The 22,853-nt window shown below is 43.8% G+C and overlaps 1 protein-coding gene across 2 annotated transcripts in view; it reads left to right on the top strand.

Annotated features, from left to right (window-relative positions):
* LOC126534643 (uncharacterized) overlaps positions 1-22,853 on the top strand; it is a 57,965-nt gene that overhangs the window by 23,788 nt on the left and 11,324 nt on the right. The window contains exons 3-5 of one of the 2 annotated variants that reach the window (XM_055072529.2): positions 2,638-2,745; positions 14,633-14,818; positions 20,248-20,512. In XM_055072529.2, the coding sequence (XP_054928504.1) occupies positions 14,726-14,818; positions 20,248-20,512 (358 nt within the window). In that variant the 5' untranslated portion in view covers positions 2,638-2,745; positions 14,633-14,725. The remainder of the gene's footprint in view (positions 1-2,637; positions 2,746-14,632; positions 14,819-20,247; positions 20,513-22,853) is intronic. The other variant, XM_055072528.2, reaches the window with a different exon arrangement.

Here is a 22,853-nt window from a genome sequence, read left to right as displayed (position 1 = left end):
AGGGGTATCTCGGAAAAACATTTTTGCGTTTTACATGTATTTGAAGAGGCCGCGTCGGAGTTGGGCCCGAGCTGAAGCTTCCTCTTAAAGGGGCCATGACATGTTCCATGAACAATTCCTAATTTCATATTTGTAGCTGCGAGCAGAGGGCCGAATAAGGTTGTACATACAAAAGAAAAAAATCACCAATGATTACGATACATCTTAATGCGAAATGTGAGCGCAGCTTTTCAGTTCGCGTTATAGTGAGGCACAGAATTGCAGAGGAGATTGTAGCAGAGTCGGCAATCGTCGAAAGCTTGATCTGAGGGTCGAGCACGTCGGCTTTTATACATGACTCGTCGAAGGTTTCAGTGTCATCGCTGTTGCCTCTTGGCTTCCAGAAAGTAGCACAAGATTCGCGTCGCGCATACAATCGGATTAGAAAGCAATCACAAACCATGGCAATCGAAACAAGCCTGAACGAGAGCAAAGCAAGCAAGTCAAACAAGCGCGAGAGAAAGGTGACGCGAGCAGACGATAGTACGAAACGAGTCGTCCTGCTGATACCAGACACGAGTACGCATCGTGCGGTCCGGTGGCTCCACATGTAACCAGTTATCCGCGCGAACGTTACTGCAGGGGCCGCTCTCGTTAGCCTTCGCCGTACGCGGCTCGCATCTTTAATATGCGGCTCCGCGTTCGCTCTTTCTTCTTTCGCTGTTGTGCTTGTCCGCTTGGTTACGTCGCCATTCGCCACAAACACGAACCATTACGAGCTGCGCTCTAAAAAGTGGGTTGTGAGCACAAATTTTTCCCCGAAATTGCAATTTGAAATCGCTCGCTTTTAACTGCACCTATCGACAGCGACCACCATTTTGGCAAGGCTGTGTGATGTCAAGAACTGAGAGGCCACCTCTGTGTTGTTTGCCTGAAACAGCGACCACCATTTTGGCAAGGCTGTGTGATGTCAAGAACTGAGAGGCCACCTCTGTGTTGTTTGCCTTGAAACAGCTCGACACCACGTCGGACATCTTTCTCCGCATGTTCTAGCGCCCAACGGTGTGGCAACGGCGACACAACTGAATTGTGCGCGCCATCCGTTCACTTGGGCGTTAAAAAGCAGTTGCAAACCACAGAGATAAGCTGAGACGCACATGCAATAAGAAAACGACGGATGAGAGCCATGGCATATCTACAGCCCTTGCAGTCACTTCCGGTGTTTGCACTACACAACAACACGGCGTTCTAGAGCGGCTTCCTTTACACGAGGTATCCGTTTCCGGGGGTGCCCATTCACTTCGTCGCTGCATATTGGTTTAAGGCTAGAACTTCGTGGCCTGGCACGCACACTAATCGAACGAGACGTAAGTGTTTTGACAGAACAGAATAGAAAGTTCCTAATCAATCTGACAACTTGGATATGGTTAATGAGGAAGAGACAGAGAGGAAATCAATCAAGATTACGGCTGATGACAGAAGTGATGGTAATTTGCGTAAAGCTATGACAATTCCCAATAAGTTCACCTTAAATATAGGTGTGAAGTCAGCTAGTCGAACGGAAAATGACCAATTTAGATACGGTGATATAATGTCCACAACCGACTTTCCCACACACGCAAGTATCAGTTGCTATAACGGCATTTGTATCCAGGTGTGATAGGTGGTCTTCCAAAATACTATTCAGATAGTTAAGATGTTTAGGATTATCTGAAAAATATCATCAGATTCAGTTTTATTGACTTGAACCGAAGAATTTAGTTAGACCACGTCCCATAGGGGAAGATTTATTGGGCCCAATAGTTTTTGTACAAAAACAACTTAAGGGCAACGTGAGCAATACCATTGGTAGTTAAAAACGAGGCCGATTCATTAATGTGAAGCAGGGTTTGGGCACCGGCTAGTTGGTATTCTATTGTTTCAAACATCACTTAGAGCGCGTACATAGACAGGGACCAGAAGAACGACGAAGACAAGCGCTGTCTTTGTCGTATTTTTGGTTCCTGTCTATTTAAGTGCTGTAAGTGATGTTTAAATCATTACTGAAAACATATTGTGACCACCTCTGTGGTGATGCATACATAATTGGAAATGTTTGTGTGATTAGGATAAGAAAGCGCATGAGAAGGCAGGCGTGCTTCTTGATATATGATTAGCGACAAACTGAGGAAGCCCGAGACAAAGACGTAATGCCTTTCACTCTAATGGAATCAGAGGCCGAGTTTTGTGTGCAGGTCCGCCAGAAAACAAACCGCAGACGCCGAACTCTATTATCGGGCGAACATACATGGAATATATCACACTGAGCGCATGCCGACGCAACCCTGATTGATTGCTGCTAAGTCTACGCAGCATTCCTACTACGCGTGCTCCCTTTGAGGTATTATGCTATATATGCGAATTGAAATTAAGCTTTTCAGTGTACATTACACACAAATAATTAAGTGAATGCACCTGTGGGATACTGTCTTGTCGATAAAGAATTGAAATTTGTACAGCAACGCTTTGAGGTTGTTGTTGTTTACACGTCTTTGTTCACATTTTTACCCTTAAATGGCTGCAGTGAATTGGCTTGGAAAGTGGCGGGAGTGAGAAGATAAGGAAAACAATGGGGGACTTAATTATCTACATTATGGGGTCTGATGCTTTCGCTGCTAGGCTCAAGATGAAGAAGCCTGGTCCCAGTGGCTGGAGCCTCAGGATCATCCAGAACTTCGGACAGTGACTGCCAAAGCTCGTTGGCGGTCGCAGCACTGCAATGTCTAGGTAACGCGCAGTTCCGTAGCGATGTTGATCGCCATTCCGTTGAGAGCGATGCAAATGCACTTTGCCTGAGGCCAGAATGCAGCGGGCAGTCCCACATTAAGTGTTCGAGGTCCGCCCTTGTGTTGCAGAGGCTGCAGGTACTCGCACGCGAACATTCGAGGCCACGAGGGCCTTCCTTTCTGCGAAAACGCTGCACGAGGGAGGGAGTAAGGAGAGTGCCAGTCTGTACCTGCCGGAGCAGAACCTGCTGCCGACGAGTAGCAGCCTGGGAGGGAAGGGGAGGAATGTCCATGGGATTGGACGCAGTGAAGAGATAGTTCCACCAGTGGCGCTTGGTTTCGGCTATTGCTTGCATGGGATCGTACCACTGACTGTGTATTTCCGTGTCTTCAGGTACGTTGTTCAGGGGCGCTATCACGTAAAACTATCCAAAACTTTTCTATTCCAACTCCGCAATCAGCCCTCTGCGATTGGTGAACAACTTTTTTGGACCCCCCCACTTCACCCGTCTGTCACGCGACGTCACGAAAACCGCGATAGCTCCCCATCTCATATGGCGTCTACACACTGATTATGCGTCATTCGACTGAACAGAAGAAAAATAGTTATTTCTGATTCGACGCCGTTTCACCATTAGCCCTCTGCTATTGGTCAAAAGTTTTTGGGCTGCACCCACTTCACCTGCCTGTCACGCGACGTCACGAAACCTCAAAAACTCACCGCGTCAAAGTGACGTGTACGCGTTAAAGATGCATTAATATGCCGAATAAAACTGAATTTTATTCTGAATAGCCACAGGCGGCCCCGTTCCGAAAGTAATAAAATATGGCTACCGCCGATCGCTCAGGCACTGGCTACTCGCACCTGCGGGAGAGCTTGGGTTTATTTGCGTGTAATAAAGCTTTTCGCTTGGCCGCGTAACATTTTCGAGCACTTTAGGCACGTTTACGACCTCGTTCTGCCAACTATTCTTCGATGAGTATCCGTTTTAGCGTCATTCTGAAGCTTCCTGTGCATGCCGCCGCGGTTGCCGACGAGCCATTGTAAGCTAAGTCAGGGAAAGCGGACCAATCACAGACGCCGGCACCACCCTCCTCATTCGGTTATTGATTTTCAGTGCAGTGGCTCGGCCCCATCGAATCCCTCTCCACTGCAGCGTGCTCCTCGCCTCTTGTGAGCCAATTAGATAAGACAATCCGCTCAGTGTAGGCAATGTTATTCGTTTTTCAGGCAAACAAAAGTGATCTATGAACGAGGAGAGTGTTTGATTGGTCTGTTGAGACAACCCTGCGGATGACCGCCCGATGCTTGCGTCGGCGGTTACGCAAATTTGACGTCAGGAGATTGGAATAAAACATATTGGAATAGTTTTACGTTATAGGGCCCCAGTAATTGTTCGGGTGGTTTCGACTGCGCGGATAGTAGCGTGGCGCGCGCTAGTCGATGGGCCCGTTCATTTCCTTGTATACCTGTGTGCCCCGGGAACCAGTGTAACTGAAAATCATATCCTTGGTCGTGCAGACGACGCACGTGGAGGCGGAGTTGATGGACCACAGCAGTGGATGTACGAGTGTCCTTACAAGCTCTAAAGGCATTTTCAGAGTCCGTAAACACCCTGTAGTGGTGCTTAGCAGCTCTTGGAAATTTGTTGGCAGTGTGTTCAGCATGCTTGGCAAAATCTAGGATGTCATACAGTTCTGCCGTAGAGCTCGGAGCAACATGTCTAGTGAGGTGGAGTTTACTGCCCCGTTCGGTTGCTTCCATATTTGTCAACGCCGTAATGAACATTGGCTCCTCCTCTGGTCCTCCGATAGAAGCATCCACATAAACTATATGGCACCTGCCAGAGTGGTCGTTTTCCTCACGTAGTTGGTGCGTATATTTCATATGGCGTTTGATCTGGGCCTGCCTTCTTGCCAATTAATCTTGTCCCATGATCTTCGGCAGTGGCTTGGAATCCGCAATGGGCACGTGCTCCCAAGGGGGAGATATCCGTGGAAGCGCCGGAAGGTTAGAGATGTCATGCCCAATTTTAACCAAAGTGGCCCTTGCTGCGTTTGTGGACTTGAGGCGTGCCACATGAGTATGCTCGTGCGTTGAAATAAGATCACGGATGTCACCCGAAACGCTGCAGCTCGTGAGTGCAGGGAGTGGCGTGTAATTTGGCAATCCTGTCATTACTCTCCTTGCCTCGTTGTTGAGGCGTTCCAGAGTATGTAGGGAAAACTAGCACGGCGCTTTTTCATTTATATTAAGAGAGGTCAATGCCATCAAGGCACAATTATAAGCGACTCATATAGGACTGTAGAATTTGGTACAAAGCATGTAAATCTACCGATGCAGCAAAAAAGGCTGTCTCGTCGGCGTATACGTACATATGCACATCCTGTTGCAAAGGTACAGTACTCAGTAATACTTTAAACAGCAATGGCGATAGGACAGATCCCTGTGGTAGACCTCTTGACTGTTTACACGTCAATGAAGACAATTCGCGTAGAGAGCAGCAAAATTCCCTGCCGGTTATAAATCCATAAACACATGCGACAAAATAATTTCGCGGGCCAGTATTCTGAAGCGCATTTATTAGGCTTACATGCTCTACGCTGTCATATGCCTTAGTGATATCCAAAGTGCCGCATATTTTTCTGAGATCGAGCTAGTTGAATACGACTTTCTAGGTAGACATGGCCACACCAAATCGAGCACTCATGTCTGAAGCAAATTTGGCATGGGCTCGAAATCATGTTCTCTATCAGCGAGTTATCCATGCGGTCTTGTAAGATTCTTTCGATGAGTTTTACTAGGTTAGATGTAAAAATATTGGCCTGATGTTCTCTAATAAGTAAACGGCACCATGCTTTATTAATAACGGGACTACTTTGGCAACTCTCCATTCCGAAGGATTACACGAATTTTTCATAGAATAGTTTACGATCCTAAGTAATGCATGCGATAGTATGTTAAATAAATTTTTTATTATTGGTGTAGTAATGCTATCGGGGTCTGGCGCTCAATTAGGCAGCTGGCTTAGTATATATTTCAGCTCCGAAGCCGTTCCTTCTTCGAGGTCTTCACCATGAGTAGGCGGCGTAGCGTGATAGGGTAAAAAATTGATTTAAAGCGACATTCTGGACCTCTAGCAATTTCCTCCAGTACTTTGGCCAATTCGCAGGGTGTTGGAACCACAGATCCGACATTTACTTATGCCGGAAGGACCGTTTTATTTCTCCGAAATCTAAAGAGTGCTTTTTTGTTGGTGGCTTTTAAAAAAATTCGAAGTGCTCACAATCAAAGTTGTCTTTCGCATTGGCAACTGTTCTTTTAAATGTAGCTGCAGTGAACTTAGTCTTTCCAAATGCTAGGACACTGGTTTTGAACTAGCTTTTGCAGCGCTGCATTTCTTATTCTGTAATCGCGTAAGCACTCATCGTTCCACCAAGAGTTAGAGGCACTGAAACACTGAATTCAGATTTCGCTAGGCGATTTTTTAAAACAGAAAATAAATTTATGGCCTTTTCTTCTTCAATATCCCAATGCTGGTTCCATAAAGCCACGTGTAAAACATTTATGAATGTGCTGAAATCACTAAAAGTATTTGACTGCATAGTTATTTGAGTCCATGGGTATGCGAGCTCAAAACTTATAGGAAGGTGGTCACTACTAGTGCCCGAGTTTATAGCAGACCGTGTGGAGATAGACAAATTAGAACTAGCGAAAGTGAAACCTATCCATCGTGATCTAGTGGATCATTTCTAACTCCTCTTCCTTATTTCCTAAGCCGCGCCCCACTAATCGCTCATATCCAAAACCAGGGAGGCGTCAGAAGCAGAAGAAATGTTCGTCACACCTGAAACGGCGAACCACTCTAGTTGGGCATGCATATAGTACAGGACACCTGAAGCGTGACCCGAAACAAATAGACTACGCAGACGATGGGCGTGCGCTTCTGCTCAAAATTCGCTCGACCAGCTGCGCGGCCGGCCCGGACGAGGACTGCCTCATTTTCTGCTGTAAGCGGCGTATCTGGGGCTGCTTTTGTAGTGTCTGCGTGTGCGTCTGTGTGCGTGGTTGCATGTATGTTTGTGTGCGCGTGTGTTTGCGTGTGTCTCTTTTTGTATGCATCTGGGTTGTGCCTCGTGCGGAGCCCCAGTGTTCGTGCCTGTGTTTATGTAGATTTGTTCGCATCTGTGTGTGCTTGTCGTCAGCAGACCAACGCGTCGGCGTCATAGTGCACGAGCGCCACAATTGTAGTGCCTTTAGCGGGGATTCAAAAAAAGGAAATCGTATCAACTCAAAATATTGAAATTCTATTGCTTTACATAGCAAAATCACGATATGATTATGAAGCACGCCCTAGCGGGGGACTCCGTATTAATTTTGATCACCGGAGGTTCGTTAACGTGCACCCAATGCACGGTACATGGGCGTTGTTGCATTTCGCCCTCATCGAAAGGCGGCTGCCACTGCCGGTATTCTGTCCGACGCCTTCGGGCTTAACAGGGCAACACCAAAGCCACTACACCTCCGCGGCGGGTAGAAAAACATATGGACGTGTTCCAGAACTGTGCTCTCACTGTAAACAGAGGAAGCCCGAAAGCCTTTCGTATAAACATATTTCTGACGACGTGTTTTTAGCCACCTGCATACTTCTTGGCGTGGAAAAGAGAATGCATGGCAGAAAGAGCCTAGACGAAAGGGAGAGAAAGGGGGGCCGGAAACGCAGAATAGAATGGCGAAGGAATATAAACTCGACATCTTTTACCAAAGTTTTACCTTACCATGCCACTTTGAAAGAAGCCATGAATAGAATAGAATAGAATAGCTTTATTTCCATCTACTTGATGGAGGAGGCTGCAAGTAAAAGCTGCACCATTAGAGGCAGCTTGACGAGGCCCGCAGCCCCCCCCCCCTACAGAATATTCGGCAACAGCATACATGCAAACACATATGCATCATACCTACATACATATATATGTAAATATATATGTATGTACATATATGTACATACATATGTATAGTATATATGTATATGTATATACATACACATATACACATACATATACGTAAATGTATATATGTATGTATATATGTATATGTATGTATACATGTATGTATGTATATGTATATATGTATATATATATGTATATGTATATGTGCATATATATGTACACATATATACTCTCATGAACCCACATACTCGCATATACACATGCACACCCATATCCATACAGATCCACTGGTGACTAAATCAAAAATACTTAGGGTAGCTTGTGTGGTTCTCGTGGTGAATACAAATGAAACAAGAATACGCCGCTGAACATTATATACACACATATATATACACACACATGCATTCATATACCCGTATATGCATACACACTCGTATGCATACCTACATATATACACACACATATACAGAAGCATATATACACAGTTTATATACATACTAGCCGATAGGATGTACACTCAACCAGTAATTTAAAAATCCTGCACATACAAGTCTCTCAGTTGTTGGGCCGTTATTTGGGTGATATCAACGCCTAGATTATTATATTTATTTAGAAGCATTGGCATTGTGTGTGACAGCCTTTCCCTTAAATAATTTGTTCTGAATGTGACCACCCACCATATCTCTTTATGACGGGTAACATAAAATTTGTCATTAAGTTCATTAAGTCATTAAGGTCATCAAGTTCAGACGAAAACAAATCCGCAAAATGTTACACTCCTGTAACACGTAAAGGCAAAGGCCTGTTGCACACTTAGTATTACATTGAGTTATGCGATCGGGGCTCTCAGACTCCTTGAAATACATAACGAACTGCAGTGCGAAATACACGTGTGGCAGGCCGTTGTCTGCGAGCTTCGGCGTCCTCCATACGTTGCCCGGCGAGCTGCAATAGCCAGTGTGGCTCTGGAAGAGGAGCTCCACCACGCGCTCGAACAAGGGAGGGTCAGATTCGCACCAACGAAGTTTCTCTTCGACTTTGTGTTGAATCCTCTTAGCAGGGGCAAGGAGCACTCGCGGTCGAATACCTTGCTCCCGCCGCTTCGCACGTCATATCTCGTTTCACGAGATGTGACGTGCCTAAGTTCCATTGTTCTTTCCAGGGAGGTATGCGATGATGCACAGATGGTCCATATGCTTGTTTTGAGCTTGTTCTTTATTAAACGTATGCTGTTCTGTGTGTTGTATGGGGTATTTGAATGAATGTGAGCACTGTTCGCTTCACTTGCTGAGCGCTTGTAGCATCTGCCTTACGGGATATGAGCCAGTGCTGCTGAGTAAATTTTCAGTAACACTCGACCATCCTCCGCGTTTTCCTTTTTTCTTTTTCGTTTCGTATGAGCCATTGAAAGGAGCCACTTAAGGAATATGATATGTTAAATGAAAGGAAAATATTTTTAAACTATGATATTGCGCAACATTGTATGCTAACACAGCAAAGCAGTGTCTGTCATGTCAAAACAAGAGAAATACGTATTGCAAAAGGACAAATAACAGATAACAAGCATATCATTCGCCTGCTACAAATGTTTAAGAAGCTGTCCAAAAAACTGTTTCCAATTTTTGGTGGGAAACACATGTTTGAACAGCGCATTTTGTTAGTAATCTTCAGTAACGTAGAGTGCACACTATAGTGCTTGAGTTTGCCCTCAACGTTCTAACTGTTTACGGATTAACGAGTGGTCAGACCCTTGGGTAGTAAGGGGAACGCTGGTACTTACACCATGTGACAATTTGTCTAACTGTTTGACGGAAAGTTTAACATCGGGTCAGTGTTACGGAAGAGAAAAGAAATTAGGGCAATCAATGGTATTCTTGCAACAGTATTAGGTTAGTCTTCCTTTTCTCCTGTTCTGCCCCTCTTTCGCGTTCCTATTTTGCACTGGATGATGAGCTGTGCCATACTCTTCGTAGCATAACCTCGGCATTTATCTGTCGATGCCCTCACTTCACTCAGACCGCTCGGAGAAGGCGCGGCGTCCATCGTAACCTTTATATACACAGCACACAGAACACAAATACAGGCTCTTGGCAGCCTCCTTCATTACTTATTGCTGAAAATATGAGAAAAAGAACAAATGGCAGGAAATTGCGACATCGCATTTTTTTTTCTTGCGCCTATTTCGCCTTCATTCGCTGCTCGGTGCGCGTTTGCGACGGTACTCATCTGCAGAACAAGGCGTGCTGGTCACAGCCGACGGCGCTCGCTAGCGGAGCAGCTGCGAGCTCTTTCCTCGTGCGCAAAGGCCAAATGACAGCTGTTTTACGACTGCGTTCTTCGCGAGGCCTCGTTCAGGGCGATGGCAGCCAGAATTACGATCATGAAGGGAATGCGCCTTTCGGGTGATATCTGTGTACAGTTGCTTTGGTTTGTTCGTCTTTGATTGCATTAATGTATGCTCATGTTCTTTGTTATTCAGCAAATTTTGCTGCTGGTCCCCTGTACTGCAGGTTTAATTATTTGTATGTACCTTTCTTCAAGTTTCCCGTAACTTCGTGGCATTGTCGTCTGTGTACGGATTTCATCTTAAAAGTAATTAAGTTCTTCGGTTTCGCGGAGCCAAACCGCGATTGCATTGTGGGACACGCCGTGGTAGCAAACTACGGATTGCTATGGCTACCTGGGTTTCTTTAACATGCACCTTAGCCTAAGTACACGAGCGTTTTTGCATTTAGCCCCACCAAATGCCGCTGCTGCAGCCATGATCTATCATACGGCCTGCAGCTCATCAGCGCAGCGGCGGGAAAAAAATATACCTTATTAGATCATAAGAATTGTTGATTCATTCATTCATTCATTCATTCATTCATTCATTCATTCATTCGTCGATAGATTGATTGAAATGAAGCTAACGTGTACGTCGTTGTAGTCTCATCGTTAAACGCATGTGATAAATGCTGTGAAACCTCAGTCGGCCTTATGACCGCATCTGCAGTAGCTTCCATGCTTCGAGACCTGAGGGAGTAAAGCTGAACGGTAGTAGCTTAATGGGAGTGTTTTGCTTAGTCTGGTATAAGTAAGTCATTTACCTGGCTCGCTATGTATTAGTACAGCGCTCTCCCACGAACTGCGGATCAGTGTAAACCAATTGCCCTGGAAATTTTGAGGGTAAACCTGAAAAAAAAAACAGTTAGACTGAACCTCAAACGCAACACGAATAGCACACCGTCTACCATCCGGAAATATGCCATGTCAGTCACTTGTTCCACTGCACCTATCTGGTCCCCTCACCAACAATATGTAGTAAAATTTATTTGAATCCGTTCAGAAGTACGCCACTTGTTTTATTGCCAAATAATTATCATCATTATCAGCCTGGTTACGCCCAATGCAGGGTAAAGGCCTCTCCCATAGTTCTCCAACTACCCTGGTCATGTGCTAATTGTGGCCATGTTATCCCTGCAAACTTCTTAATCTAATCCGCCCACCTAACGTTCTTGTTTTGGCTGCGTTAACTACCGCAAGAGGTAGTGCTCTTCTGTTTTTATGACTACTTTGTGTACCCCCTCACCTAATACTCCTACAGTGGAGGCTTTGAAGTATGTAAATACAAAAGAAAGAAACTCGACAAATTGACCTTTTGTGCTCTAGAAATTTACCAGAGCCATTTTTGTTACTTGCCTTTTTGAATCAATGTAAATATCGACTTAAATCAGCACCACCAAACTCTTTGAAATTACTCTTATGTAGCTGGGACTGTTCGAGACTTTAGCCGACACATGATAGATACCGGCGATACCATTCTTGACTCAGTGAAAGGCATCCTGACATTTAGTTTAGTGTTGTCTAGGGATGTTTGCTGTCCAAATTACCAGACGATGCGCGCATTTGTTGTTTAGAAGAACATGTTCAGTGACTAAATCAAAATATTGCGCCCATTCTTGAGGTAAATTATAGTACTCACCATACTGTGACCACATACATAATAGGAAATAAAATAAAGGTATACAGTACTTGTGCTAAAATAGTTGCAGTTAGAATTTTAACCAGTGGAAATCAACAACAATAGGGGACATGTAAACTGTCTGATAACCGCCATCAGTAGTGCGCAGTATTGCGTTGATGTACGAACTTTCTTTTGACTTTCTATCTTATTACCCATCTCCTTGTTCGAGTTTGAGTTTCCTTTACCCACTTACCGAAGCAAATATCTAGTAGACAGGTGGTCTTCAGACAGAATAACAATTCTATCATGCTATTTTCCCTGCCACTGCTGCAAGCTAATGCCATTATTGACGCGCATGAACACTGCCAGGGCGAGTGGTTATCCGAGACTCGGTCGCACCGAGGTGCAGGTTAAAACGATGGTCTAGCGTTGCATTGCCATGCCAAGTTGCCACCTGTGCAAGTGAGGAGCACGAATGGCTCGCGGGAGTAATCTTTACCACAAATGGTAATATAACGTCGAACATGGGCAACACAATTGCGGGGCGTACGAAAAACCTGGAAAATGTGCGCCTTGACGGGGTTTGGGTTTGCGCGGAAGTGTGGCGCACGATCTCTCTGTCTTCTTTGACGGGTGGTGTACGGCGCTTACATTGTCTCTGATGTTACGGCTAACGCCAAGCGAATGCCCGACAAGAGCATTCTCTCGGCGGCCCAAAATATAAATCTTCAAACTCAATTTTAAAGAATTAAGTTACATCTGGGTTTTACGTGCCGAAACCACTATCTGTTTATAAGGCGGGCCTTAGTAGGGGACTCCAGATCAATCGGGACCATTTTGGGCTCTTTAACGTACACCCAATGCAAGGTACACGAGCCTTTTTGCATTTCGCCCCCATCTAGATGTGGCCGCCGTGATCAGGATTTCATCCCGTGACCTCGCGTTTAGCAGCGCAGCACCCTGGCCACTAAGCAATCAAGGCGGGTACACTTATGCAGAGAACAGCAGAAACAACATGAGAACCATATCTGACCCAGCTGGACATGGTTGGATATGGTGGATATGGCCCAGGTGGATATGGTTCGGTTGCTTCTCTATATTTCTCCGTCAGATATAATAATACTTCCAGTTTAAATAAGAATGAAATAAACCTTCTTTTAGGGAAAAGACATCCATAGGATGGCTTGCCTTGACTGTTTGTAGACAACAAGTAGACTTCACCCTTTTTACCTGTTTCGGTTTCTTCTGGCAACGTTTTGTGTTTTTTGTGTTCGTTACTTGAATGCACTTAACACTTCATCGCCACGGCAGAAATAAAACGCTTTCAGACGTCGTTGAAACCCTAATGACGCACCCGTTGTCGTCCGTACAAAACATTTTTATAGATGTACTGAATGATCCAGCACTCCAGCATTTGGTAGCTTTCAAGACGCAGACGGTCGCTGCATATTTCTTTCATTTTCTTACAGCGATGGCTGTAGATGACTAACCATCCGTAATTTTTTCGGCATGCGGCAATAGAAAAAATTATGATGTGGGCCAACCCTGGTAATAGTGCAGAAAGGGTCTACGCTCAACGGCACAAATCCCTGTAAGGTCGGGAACCTGTAACGTGCCCTTGAACTATTCTTAACACACGTGGTATCCAAAGAGGTCCCAGGCATGCGGGTAAGGAAAAAGGCATGCGTGTGTTTTTGAAAAAAATGTACAACGTTGTGGGCTTCTTCAAGCGGGTCGAATTTCAGCTGTGGCTATACAACGCTCCGAACGAGGAATTGGGCTTGAACATGCCTTAGACAATCAGCATGACCCAGTTTCTCATTTCACTAGAGACGTCGGTTCTGCAGCGGGAGCGGACGCAGATCCACCAGCACACGCACACGTGCTTCAAGGAGAACAATGACAAGTGCCCGTTCGGCGCGCCGTTCATGCCCAGCAGAATAACGATGGTGATTTTCATTCTCGCCAACCGACAACCGCAATAAAATGTACAAGCACAAAGCGCTCAAGGCCAAGTTTCTAAATATGCACGCGATGTTGGTAGACACCGAGTACGAAGTCATGCAGAAGTTTCTGGACCAATTTAAAGTGAAATCGGGGCAGGAATACATCGACATCTTACGGTATGGACTGGTGAAACCGTGCATCCTCAAGGAACGCACCGTGAAGCAGAAATTGGTGAATCTGTTTAACGCCTGGGTCGTGTCGGTCCTGAACTCCAACCTGGACATACAAGTGATCCTGGATCACTTGGATGTCCATGTTAGCGCGTGTTGGACGTACGTGGTGGATTACGTGAACAAGGTGGATCGAGGCACGTCCGACCTGCAGAAGTTTGTTGTGAAAATAAAAAATCAGAAGGGGGGGCCGCATTCCACTCTGTGAAGATGGAGTGGCCACGAAAGCACTTTGCTTTTCGTTTGAGAGCTATGACTGACATCAGCCTTCGCTGCCATTCCATCTTCAGAGTGGAATGGTTGTCATTGTTTTCATTCATTTTATTTGTTTTTCACAACATGGCGTACACATTGTGAAAAGGACGAACAATAAAAGCTCTTCCATAACGGCATGAAAAAAAATTCTTGGTCCCCTTAGCATCGACGGCAACGAAGCAACACAAGCCAGAACGGTCAAAAGAGAACAATTAACACGATATTTGTACGAATAAGTTAACAGAACTGAAATAATACATCTAATACAGAGAATTTTCTGATGAAGCATTGGCAGACTGGCTGAAGAGGGTGCTTTGTTCATGAAATATATGTGTGCTGTGTATAAGGAACATGGGCATATGAGTTAATAAAACAACGCCTTAATTCTACGGAAGTTTAGGTCTAGAACATCTATGTCTACTTTGATATGTGCATTTAGCAGTCGAGGCAGTTATTCCTTTTGCATCTGAAATCTGTAATTAGTGTTTCATTTGCCAGGAAAAGGACAGTGATAATCATTGATGCTCATAGCATGCGCCGCACCTGTTTTGTATTTGCAGGCAGATGAGCGACCGCAGAGGAATCTAGCGACCGACATCGGCCGCGAGAGCGAGCCTTCGCCAGCATTGCAAGCCACAGCTGCTACCGCCGCCATGTTCATTAACCGGCGCTGCGGTGTCCTGCTGGGGGCGGTTGTAGCGGCGGTTGTCGTCTGCTCCTGTGAAGCAGCGCCGTCTGCCTCCAAGGTAATGAACCCCGAGGGCAATGAAAGCGTGCTCGCATTCTTTGGAGACACAAGTCAATGTCACTAAAGGAGAATGCGTTGCGCGGAGTGTGTAGTCCACGGTCATCTGAGCAACCTGTACAATTAGACGATATCTCAGCGCTTGACAATATTCGAATGGGTGACCGCGACTGCGGGTGATTGCGTACACTAAGACTTGCGTAGCATTCACGTATATCACCTATATATACGCAATGAAGCTCGAAAAAGTTACGCAGCACTGTCGGTTTACGCATTACGCTAGTAGGTATACGCAGTCTTTTAGATGCGACGATGCGTTAGTCCGAGCTGGTACCAAGCTAGCCCAAGACAAGGGAATATCCCGCGCCCCGAGTCCCAGAAGAACTTGGCTTGGAGGCATGGTGTCGGTGTTGCGCGCAGGATACAAACTTACACAAAGGGTGCCATCGAACAGCGGCGGTAGAGCTGTGCACAGTGCGACAGCGGAGTGTGCACGATGAAGTGGCTGAGGTGTGGCCCGTTCACGTGGGCATCTCTTTACTGTATTTGTCTTGATAACCGTCGTCGTTACTCAGATGACTCTATGGCTTTCGAAAAATAGTGTTTTTTTTACAGAATGCCAAAAATAATGATGACAGAATGCATTGACAAAGCTGCCCTGTCCCGTGTACGTCCGTATTTAGCCTATTCCAATGTACAGACGCTTTGCATTATACATACAGGTTTTTTGTTATTGTTGTTGTTAAGCCACACTCATTTTTTTAAAGATCGCCTATAGCAGATAGCACTATTCTTACGCTTGATCTAAATTACTCGATCAGGCGGCTATTACCTCGACCAGAAATCAAGATATTCAATTGAATAATACCGTAATTACGTTAATTAACTTTTTAATTAGTTACTTTATGCCACCTATAACAATCTACGAATTCTAACCAATGAGTTCGCACGGCGTATCCACGTGGAACGAATTCTGTGGACAGCACCAGTTCCGTAATATAATAATTTTCAAAGTGTCGGACGAAGAACGTCTCTTTATGCATTGAAGCAAAAATGCAACTGGAAGTGACTTGCAAATAACTTTCATATATATATATATATGTCCTGTCGCTTGGAAATACCCAAATTACTTTTTTAATTCAGCCTTATTAGGTAATTACTATTAATGAATTATTCAACTTCTCAAATGTTATAATTAAACTAAAAGTGTAAATAAGAAAATTGTAAAGCAACATGAGACCTCCCGATACAGCTTTCTGTTGCTCAGTACCTGCTACATAAAAGTGTTTTTCCGAGCGTGAAAGAAGCTCGCAAATGCACACGAAATTGCCGCGCGACTGGCCGCTCGAGGCACTTTGTGTGTATTTGCGAACTGCTTTCACGCTCGGAAAAACACTTTTATGTAGCAGGTACTGAGCAACAGAAAGCTGTGCCAGGAGTTTATCATGTTGCTCTACAATTTTCTCTTTGAAACCTTTAACCTAACTATAATATTTGAGAAGTTGACTAACTTCTCAAATATTATAAAAATAGAAATTCACCAACAGGTCACTAACTTGCAGAAGGTTGTTTCCTCGCTTGAACGAAAACTGGATGATTTCGAAAATCGTTCGAGACTGTGTAATCTTTTAGCTTACGGAATTCCAGAAGATGAAGAAGAAGACAACGAATCCCTTGAAGAAACTTTTAATGAAAGCATTGCCAAGAACATTCTTGAAATTCAACCTGTCGCCATTGAACGCATTCATAGGTTAGGAAAACCTTCACGCGAGAAAACCCGGCCTGTAATACTAAAACTTCTTGACTTCCGTGAAAAGACCCTTGTGCTAAAAAACTGTCGCAAACTTAAAGATAATGAATACGCGATCAGTGAAGACTTCTCTGTCCGAGTACGCGACATAAGGAAAAAAAACTGTGGGTTAGTGTAAAATCAATGAAAGCTTCCGGTGCAAAGGTGGCGCTCGTTTACGATAAAGTCTGAATCAACGGAGAATTGTTTCAGTGGGATGAAGAAAAGAACTGCCGGGTACCTGTAAAGGCACAGACAAGTGCGAGTAAATGCCAAAAAAAAACAAGGAAGGAATTGGACCACACCTACGCCCCCGACCGCCCCAAAAACGAAACAAATAACATTTGCAAACGTAAATGCGCGTAGTATCCTGAATAAGCTTGACGCACTAGAGTCTCTTCTTATTAGCCTAGAGCCCGACTTTATGGCCATTACAGAAACGTGGCTTACAGATGACATACAGGACAAAGAAATAGTCCCACCCGACTATGTGATTGTGCGCAAAGACAGATTAACGCGAGGGGGAGGAGGGCCTTTACTAATAAATAAAAAAAATTCCTTTCACTGTCTTACCGGAAGTCGAGAATGCCAAAGCACTTTTTTGCAAAATCAGTTTTGGTGCGACGACTATCAACGTCGGTTGTGTATACCGTAGCCCTTCGACTGATGAACGCGCAATGACATCATTATATCAGTATATGGAACTTCATGTACAATAATCCCGGCTGATCCTTCTTGGGGATATCAACCTTCCAGATATCGACTGGCCAACCATGTGTTATTGCTCTCTTTGTTCAGAAATTGTTTTTTATATTATGGTTAGTTTTGACTTGTCACAAGTTGTCAACGAGCCCACACGTGTTCAAGGCAATGCATCCAACATTCTTGACCTCATCCTTCTGAGAAATCACTTTTCGATCAATAAAACTAACTTAGCAGTGCTAGGTGGAATATCAGATCACAAATTAACATTATGCACTACTCCCATTCAGGCCGCAACAAATCCTTCTATTTCCAAAACTAGTTATCCAGACTTTACAAAAGCTGACGACTCAAGCATACTTAATTACTTAATTTTGGAGTATCAGTCGTTTGAAGAACTCACTAATTCTTCAGACACTGATATAGACGCATTATGGGAAAGGTTTAAAGCCATTGTATCCCACTGCATCAATAACTATATACCAATAAGAACCAAACGAATAAATAGAAATAACCCATGCATAACACGTGATGTCATTCATGCGAAGCGCAAAGTGAAGCGACTAAGAAAATCGCTCAAAACAAGAAAAGGTCCTCAATATAAACGTAAACTCACGTGTGATATCAATGAAATGAAAGCAAATATTAGTACAGCGAAAGCACATTTCTTTTCTGTTACGCTTCCTTACCTTTTAAAACATTCCCCTGGAAAGCTTTGGAAGTATCTTAGCCTCAAAAAACAAAGCAACACTCTCAATTCTCAGGAACAAAATTTAAGTTTTGCAAATTCATCAAATACATACTTCCAGTCTGTGTTCACTGCTGACGATGGTCGCATTCCAGAGGTGAATCACTACAACCAGAGACCGCTAGACATGCCAACGATAACTGAGTCAGGAGTCCTCAACTTATCACTATCAATAGACACAAAAAAAGGAAACGGCCCGGACAATATTCCCAACACTTTTCTTCAAAGATATGCCGAAGTCAACGCTAAATATCTACATCTAATATTTAACGAATCCTTATCAACATGTAGCCTTGCAAAGGAATGGAAAATAGCGAAAGTAATCTTCGTTCATAAAGCAGGAAGCAAAAGTGATGTCGGTAATTACAGACCAGTATCGCTAACGTCCACAGTAGGGAAATTATTAGAGTATATCATATTAAATCATATCACGAGCTATCTAGAGCAAGCAGAAATATTATCGCCTATCCAGCATGGTTTCCGGCGGGGACTTTCAACCATAACCCAATTACTTTAATGAACGCATGACTTATCCCAAAGCATTAATAATCAAAAACAAGTTGACTTAATAGCATTAGATTTTTCGAAAGCATTTGATAAAGCAACCCATCAAAAACTAATCAGCAAACTGAATACAACTTTAGGCAATGGTTCTATTGTCAATTGGATTGAAGATTACTTAACTAACTGGTTTCAATATATTGTTGTTAACAATGAAATTTCTTCCATTGCAAAAGTTACATCGGGGGTGCCTCAAGGGTGCGTCCTTGCTCCCCCTTTATTCCTTATTTTTATTAATGATTTGCCCGCTAACATCCGCGCTAAAATGAAGCTTTTTGCCGACAACTGCATTCTTTATAATGAAATTAACTCTATGAATGACCACGTTGATTTAAACAGCGCCCTTCATGATGTACTGAAGTGGTGTAAAAAGTGGCAGATGGAACTGAACCTTAAAAAAAACTGCCTTTTTATTTATAACCCGCCAAAAACATAGGTCAAGGTTTCGAATACACTATTAATAACATACCACTCACCCGAGTTCACGAGCTTAAATATCTTGGCTTGATCATTTCACATGACCTAAGATGAGAATCGCATAATAACAGTATCATACCATCTGCTTTAAAACGGCTGTTCTTCCTCAGAAGAAGACTTCGAGCTGCGCCACCGCAATTTAAACTGCTATCATACAACGCATTTATTCGCCCAGTTCTCGGATATGGTAACACAATTTGGTTTCCTTATACACAACAGCTTAGTAACAAACTAGAAGGAATGCAGCGAAAGGCAATTAGATTCATCTTTTACAAATACAAGAATAGGGATTCACCTACCCAATTGCTAAAACAAGCCTGTATTCCTACTCTGCGAAACCACGCCAAACTAGCAAGACTAAAATTATTGTTCCAATTAATAGACAATGCATTACGAATATCCCTAGCTGACACCAGACCTTCCCGCCGTAAGCATTCATTAACACTTAAAGAATATGCATTTCGCACTGATTGCTTTAGATATTCATTCTTTCCTCTTGCAATAAGAGAATGGAATAGCCTGGACCCCTGCATAAAAACTAACACATCGTTGCCGAAATTTGTAACCCTTGTGGAAGAGCTGTTGCGCAATAATTAGATTATGTTAGCGGGAAATAACACCACTCACGTCATTGTATAAAATGAAATCTGTATGAGCATTGTATTTGCCTATGCAATGTCACCCCTTTTTGCCAAATGAAATGTACCATTCTTGTTTTATTTCCTACCATATGTGTATACCTGCTTCGTGTCGATTGCAAATATCATTGTTGAAATCATGTAAACCTGTTTCTATCGCTATTTGTGAGTATATATTATATGCCCAACCTGTAAAAAATCCCACTGCGATTGACAGTATCTAAAATAAATAAATTAATTAATTAATTAATTAATAAACTGTTCAGGATTAATTATTTAATTAGGTAGAATAGAAAAAAAGTTCTGTATCTCAAAGCGATGCCAAATAACACCTTACTGCCGTCCACCAAGGCGGCATTTGCATATTTTTAAACTCTGGCTAAACTTCGCTGGCACACCCTGTATATATGGCACTTCCCAGCACCTGACGCTTTCCGGCCGTGCATGTTCTACATTCTGCAACTGCGCTCACGAGCAACCTGAACCGCCGCACTGTTCTGACTGGATGCACGCAGGGGGCCCTGAAAGACGCCAAGCCTGGTGCCTCCACGCAGAGCACGGCCCTCGTGGTCGTTCCCCTTGAAACGCTGCCGGGGCCGACTACCCACGACAACGCCACCGCGGCCAACGAAACCATAGCGCACAACGCGACGACTGTGCCGCCTGCTGCCGCGAACCAAACTGTTCCCGTCAAGGTGCCAAACACTACGATGCACGAAGGAGATGCCGTGCTCCACTACGGCGGAGTCTCCGGCGGGGAAGTTGTGAAGAAACCACGCCGTGAGTACTCCATCGATTCTCGGTCTTTTCGCTTCTGTAATTTTGCAATTTTGTGAATATGGTGCCTTCTGCTCCTTTGGGCTCTCTGGGAACACTCCAGATAAAATCTCTCTCTCTCTCCATAACGCCTCCTTCTCTCACTCGACTCGGCATACAATGACACCGCGATGACAAAGCAAGGATAAGAAAAAAATAAGCAACAGTACCATAATATTGATACATGCATAAGCGTGTTTCTTGAGGCCGATGCACGCGGGCGCCCCGACGAAGACGACGAACGCTCGCTGGCTCTCGACCTGTCGGCTGAAGTGGCCAGCTCTGCATTCTCATTTGTAAATACTTTCTAAGTAGCCTCCTATTCTTAATCTTTCGTTCGCGTAAAAATATATATATGAGAAGTCTTCATTTTGCACATTTTTGCCCGTCGTCGTTTCCTGCCACGATCTCATCTGTTCGCTATTACCAGTATCAGCCACTTGCTACGACGGGTCATGAATGACGAATAGAATCGAAGACAAGGGAATCCCAACATAGCAGAGCTCCTACGCCCTTTTTGCCTTTTTCATTAATTAGGAACCTTTGAACGATATGTCGAGCATTGAGAATGCCGGTTACTCCTCGTCCCACAATATCTCGTTAATATAGATGTTAATACAAGCAGCATTAACATCAGGATATCAAGCACAATAGTTTCGTCGAAGGGTAGCCCGTGCGCCGTCTACACAAAATAGTTAAATTTTAATACATAAAGATAGCATCAGCAAAACTTCAGCACTCAAGACTAATGCGTCTTAAAATGAAAATACTACCCTCGTACAAGTAAAGCAGCACAGAGACATTAGTAAACATGCCGGCGTGCGACCGCTGTCTTATGCTCCTCCATTTAAATGTATTTTTGGAGCATGCTACTTGTCCAGGAAGCCTAGTGTCACTTCCTGACAAGTAAAATTTCTTCAATTTACACAGCTTTCCTCAAACTGGATAATTTTATTTTTTCCTCTAGTACACCTCTTATCAGTACCAACGTGCAACGATAAAATATCTACGCCTGCCGTAAGGGTTATCTTAAGCCCTGTTGCCAACAATACGTGGAGAGAGGGTTGCGCAAATGCAGTGTGGGAGTACTTTTAGCAGCACATAGGACATGCAGCAGATGGTGCGTCACGGTGAACTTCAGTTTGTACTCAGTTTTGTTTGTTTAGTTGAGTGCACGACTTCATACGCGTGTTTAAAGCATCAAAAGCAGGGAAGAACTTTGCTGCAGTCACTTTAATGTCGTCGTGATTTACGCTTCTATATCCTCTCAGATTATCCATCAAAACAAATCTCTGCCCCTTATTGCTGCAATTTTTCCTGGCCTAATTTTAGTGTTAACCTTCCAACGTTTTCTGATGCCTGTCTCAGGACACGGTTATACGTAATATGTAAAGAATTCGAAGAAGTCTGTTGGTGACGTCACATCTCAAGCCACCATGGTACGGCTGATTTAGGAACTTTTTTGCCCTTCTTTTATCTTGAATATCTCGCCTATTGCAGAAGTGCCAACTGAAATTTGGAAGTTACTTATATTTACTATCTCCCCTGTGATCAAAGGCAGATTAAGATCCGAGATCAATAATTGACTTACAGACAGGCAGGGTAAATCTAGAGACCTAGACAAACCCAGTATGCATAACGAAACCATTCACTTTATTCTTTCTGTTTCTCTGCACAAAGTAAAAGCAACGTATCAGTGTTCCTTCAGATGTTCCTTTGTGAGAGGGGCTCAAACCCTAGTCAAGTAAACCGCCGTCAAGTTACAAATTGTAGTGATATTTTTACATCAAAAAAGACATTGAACAACGTAGGAGACTCCTATGTCGAATGTAGGTGCTAGAGTTAGCTGTTGTGATGTCATCAGTAGCGTTCTTCAAATTTTCCAAATTAAGTTCGTTAAAATGTCCCAACAGGCATGTTAGAAAACTGACGAAGATAAACGCTGAAGATACCCGTGAAAACTTGCAAAGGTAATAGAAATAGGTGTGTGATGGTGGAAAATAACAGGCCGTAGAGCATAAATGAGCAATCATTGAAATGACTGCAGTAAAGTAGTTGCCTCATTTTGATGCTGTATGCGCACAGAGCGAAGCAATGCACGCAACAAAACGCCCGAAAACAGGACAAACTGAAGTGTGCCATGATACACTATCGGCCACATGTCCAACGTGCTGTTAGAGTGAAGTGGCTCTTGTGTGTGCGATCTGTACAGACAATTTGTCAAGTGCTCCTAGATGTCCCCTCTCAACCTTATTCACACCTATTGTTGAGAAATGGGCTTAGGATTAAACTAAAAGAGCTATTT

Source organism: Dermacentor andersoni, chromosome 7 (genome assembly GCF_023375885.2).
Source record: "Dermacentor andersoni chromosome 7, qqDerAnde1_hic_scaffold, whole genome shotgun sequence".
Taxonomy (NCBI): domain Eukaryota; kingdom Metazoa; phylum Arthropoda; class Arachnida; order Ixodida; family Ixodidae; genus Dermacentor; species Dermacentor andersoni.
This window is presented reverse-complemented; position numbering and strand designations above follow the sequence as displayed.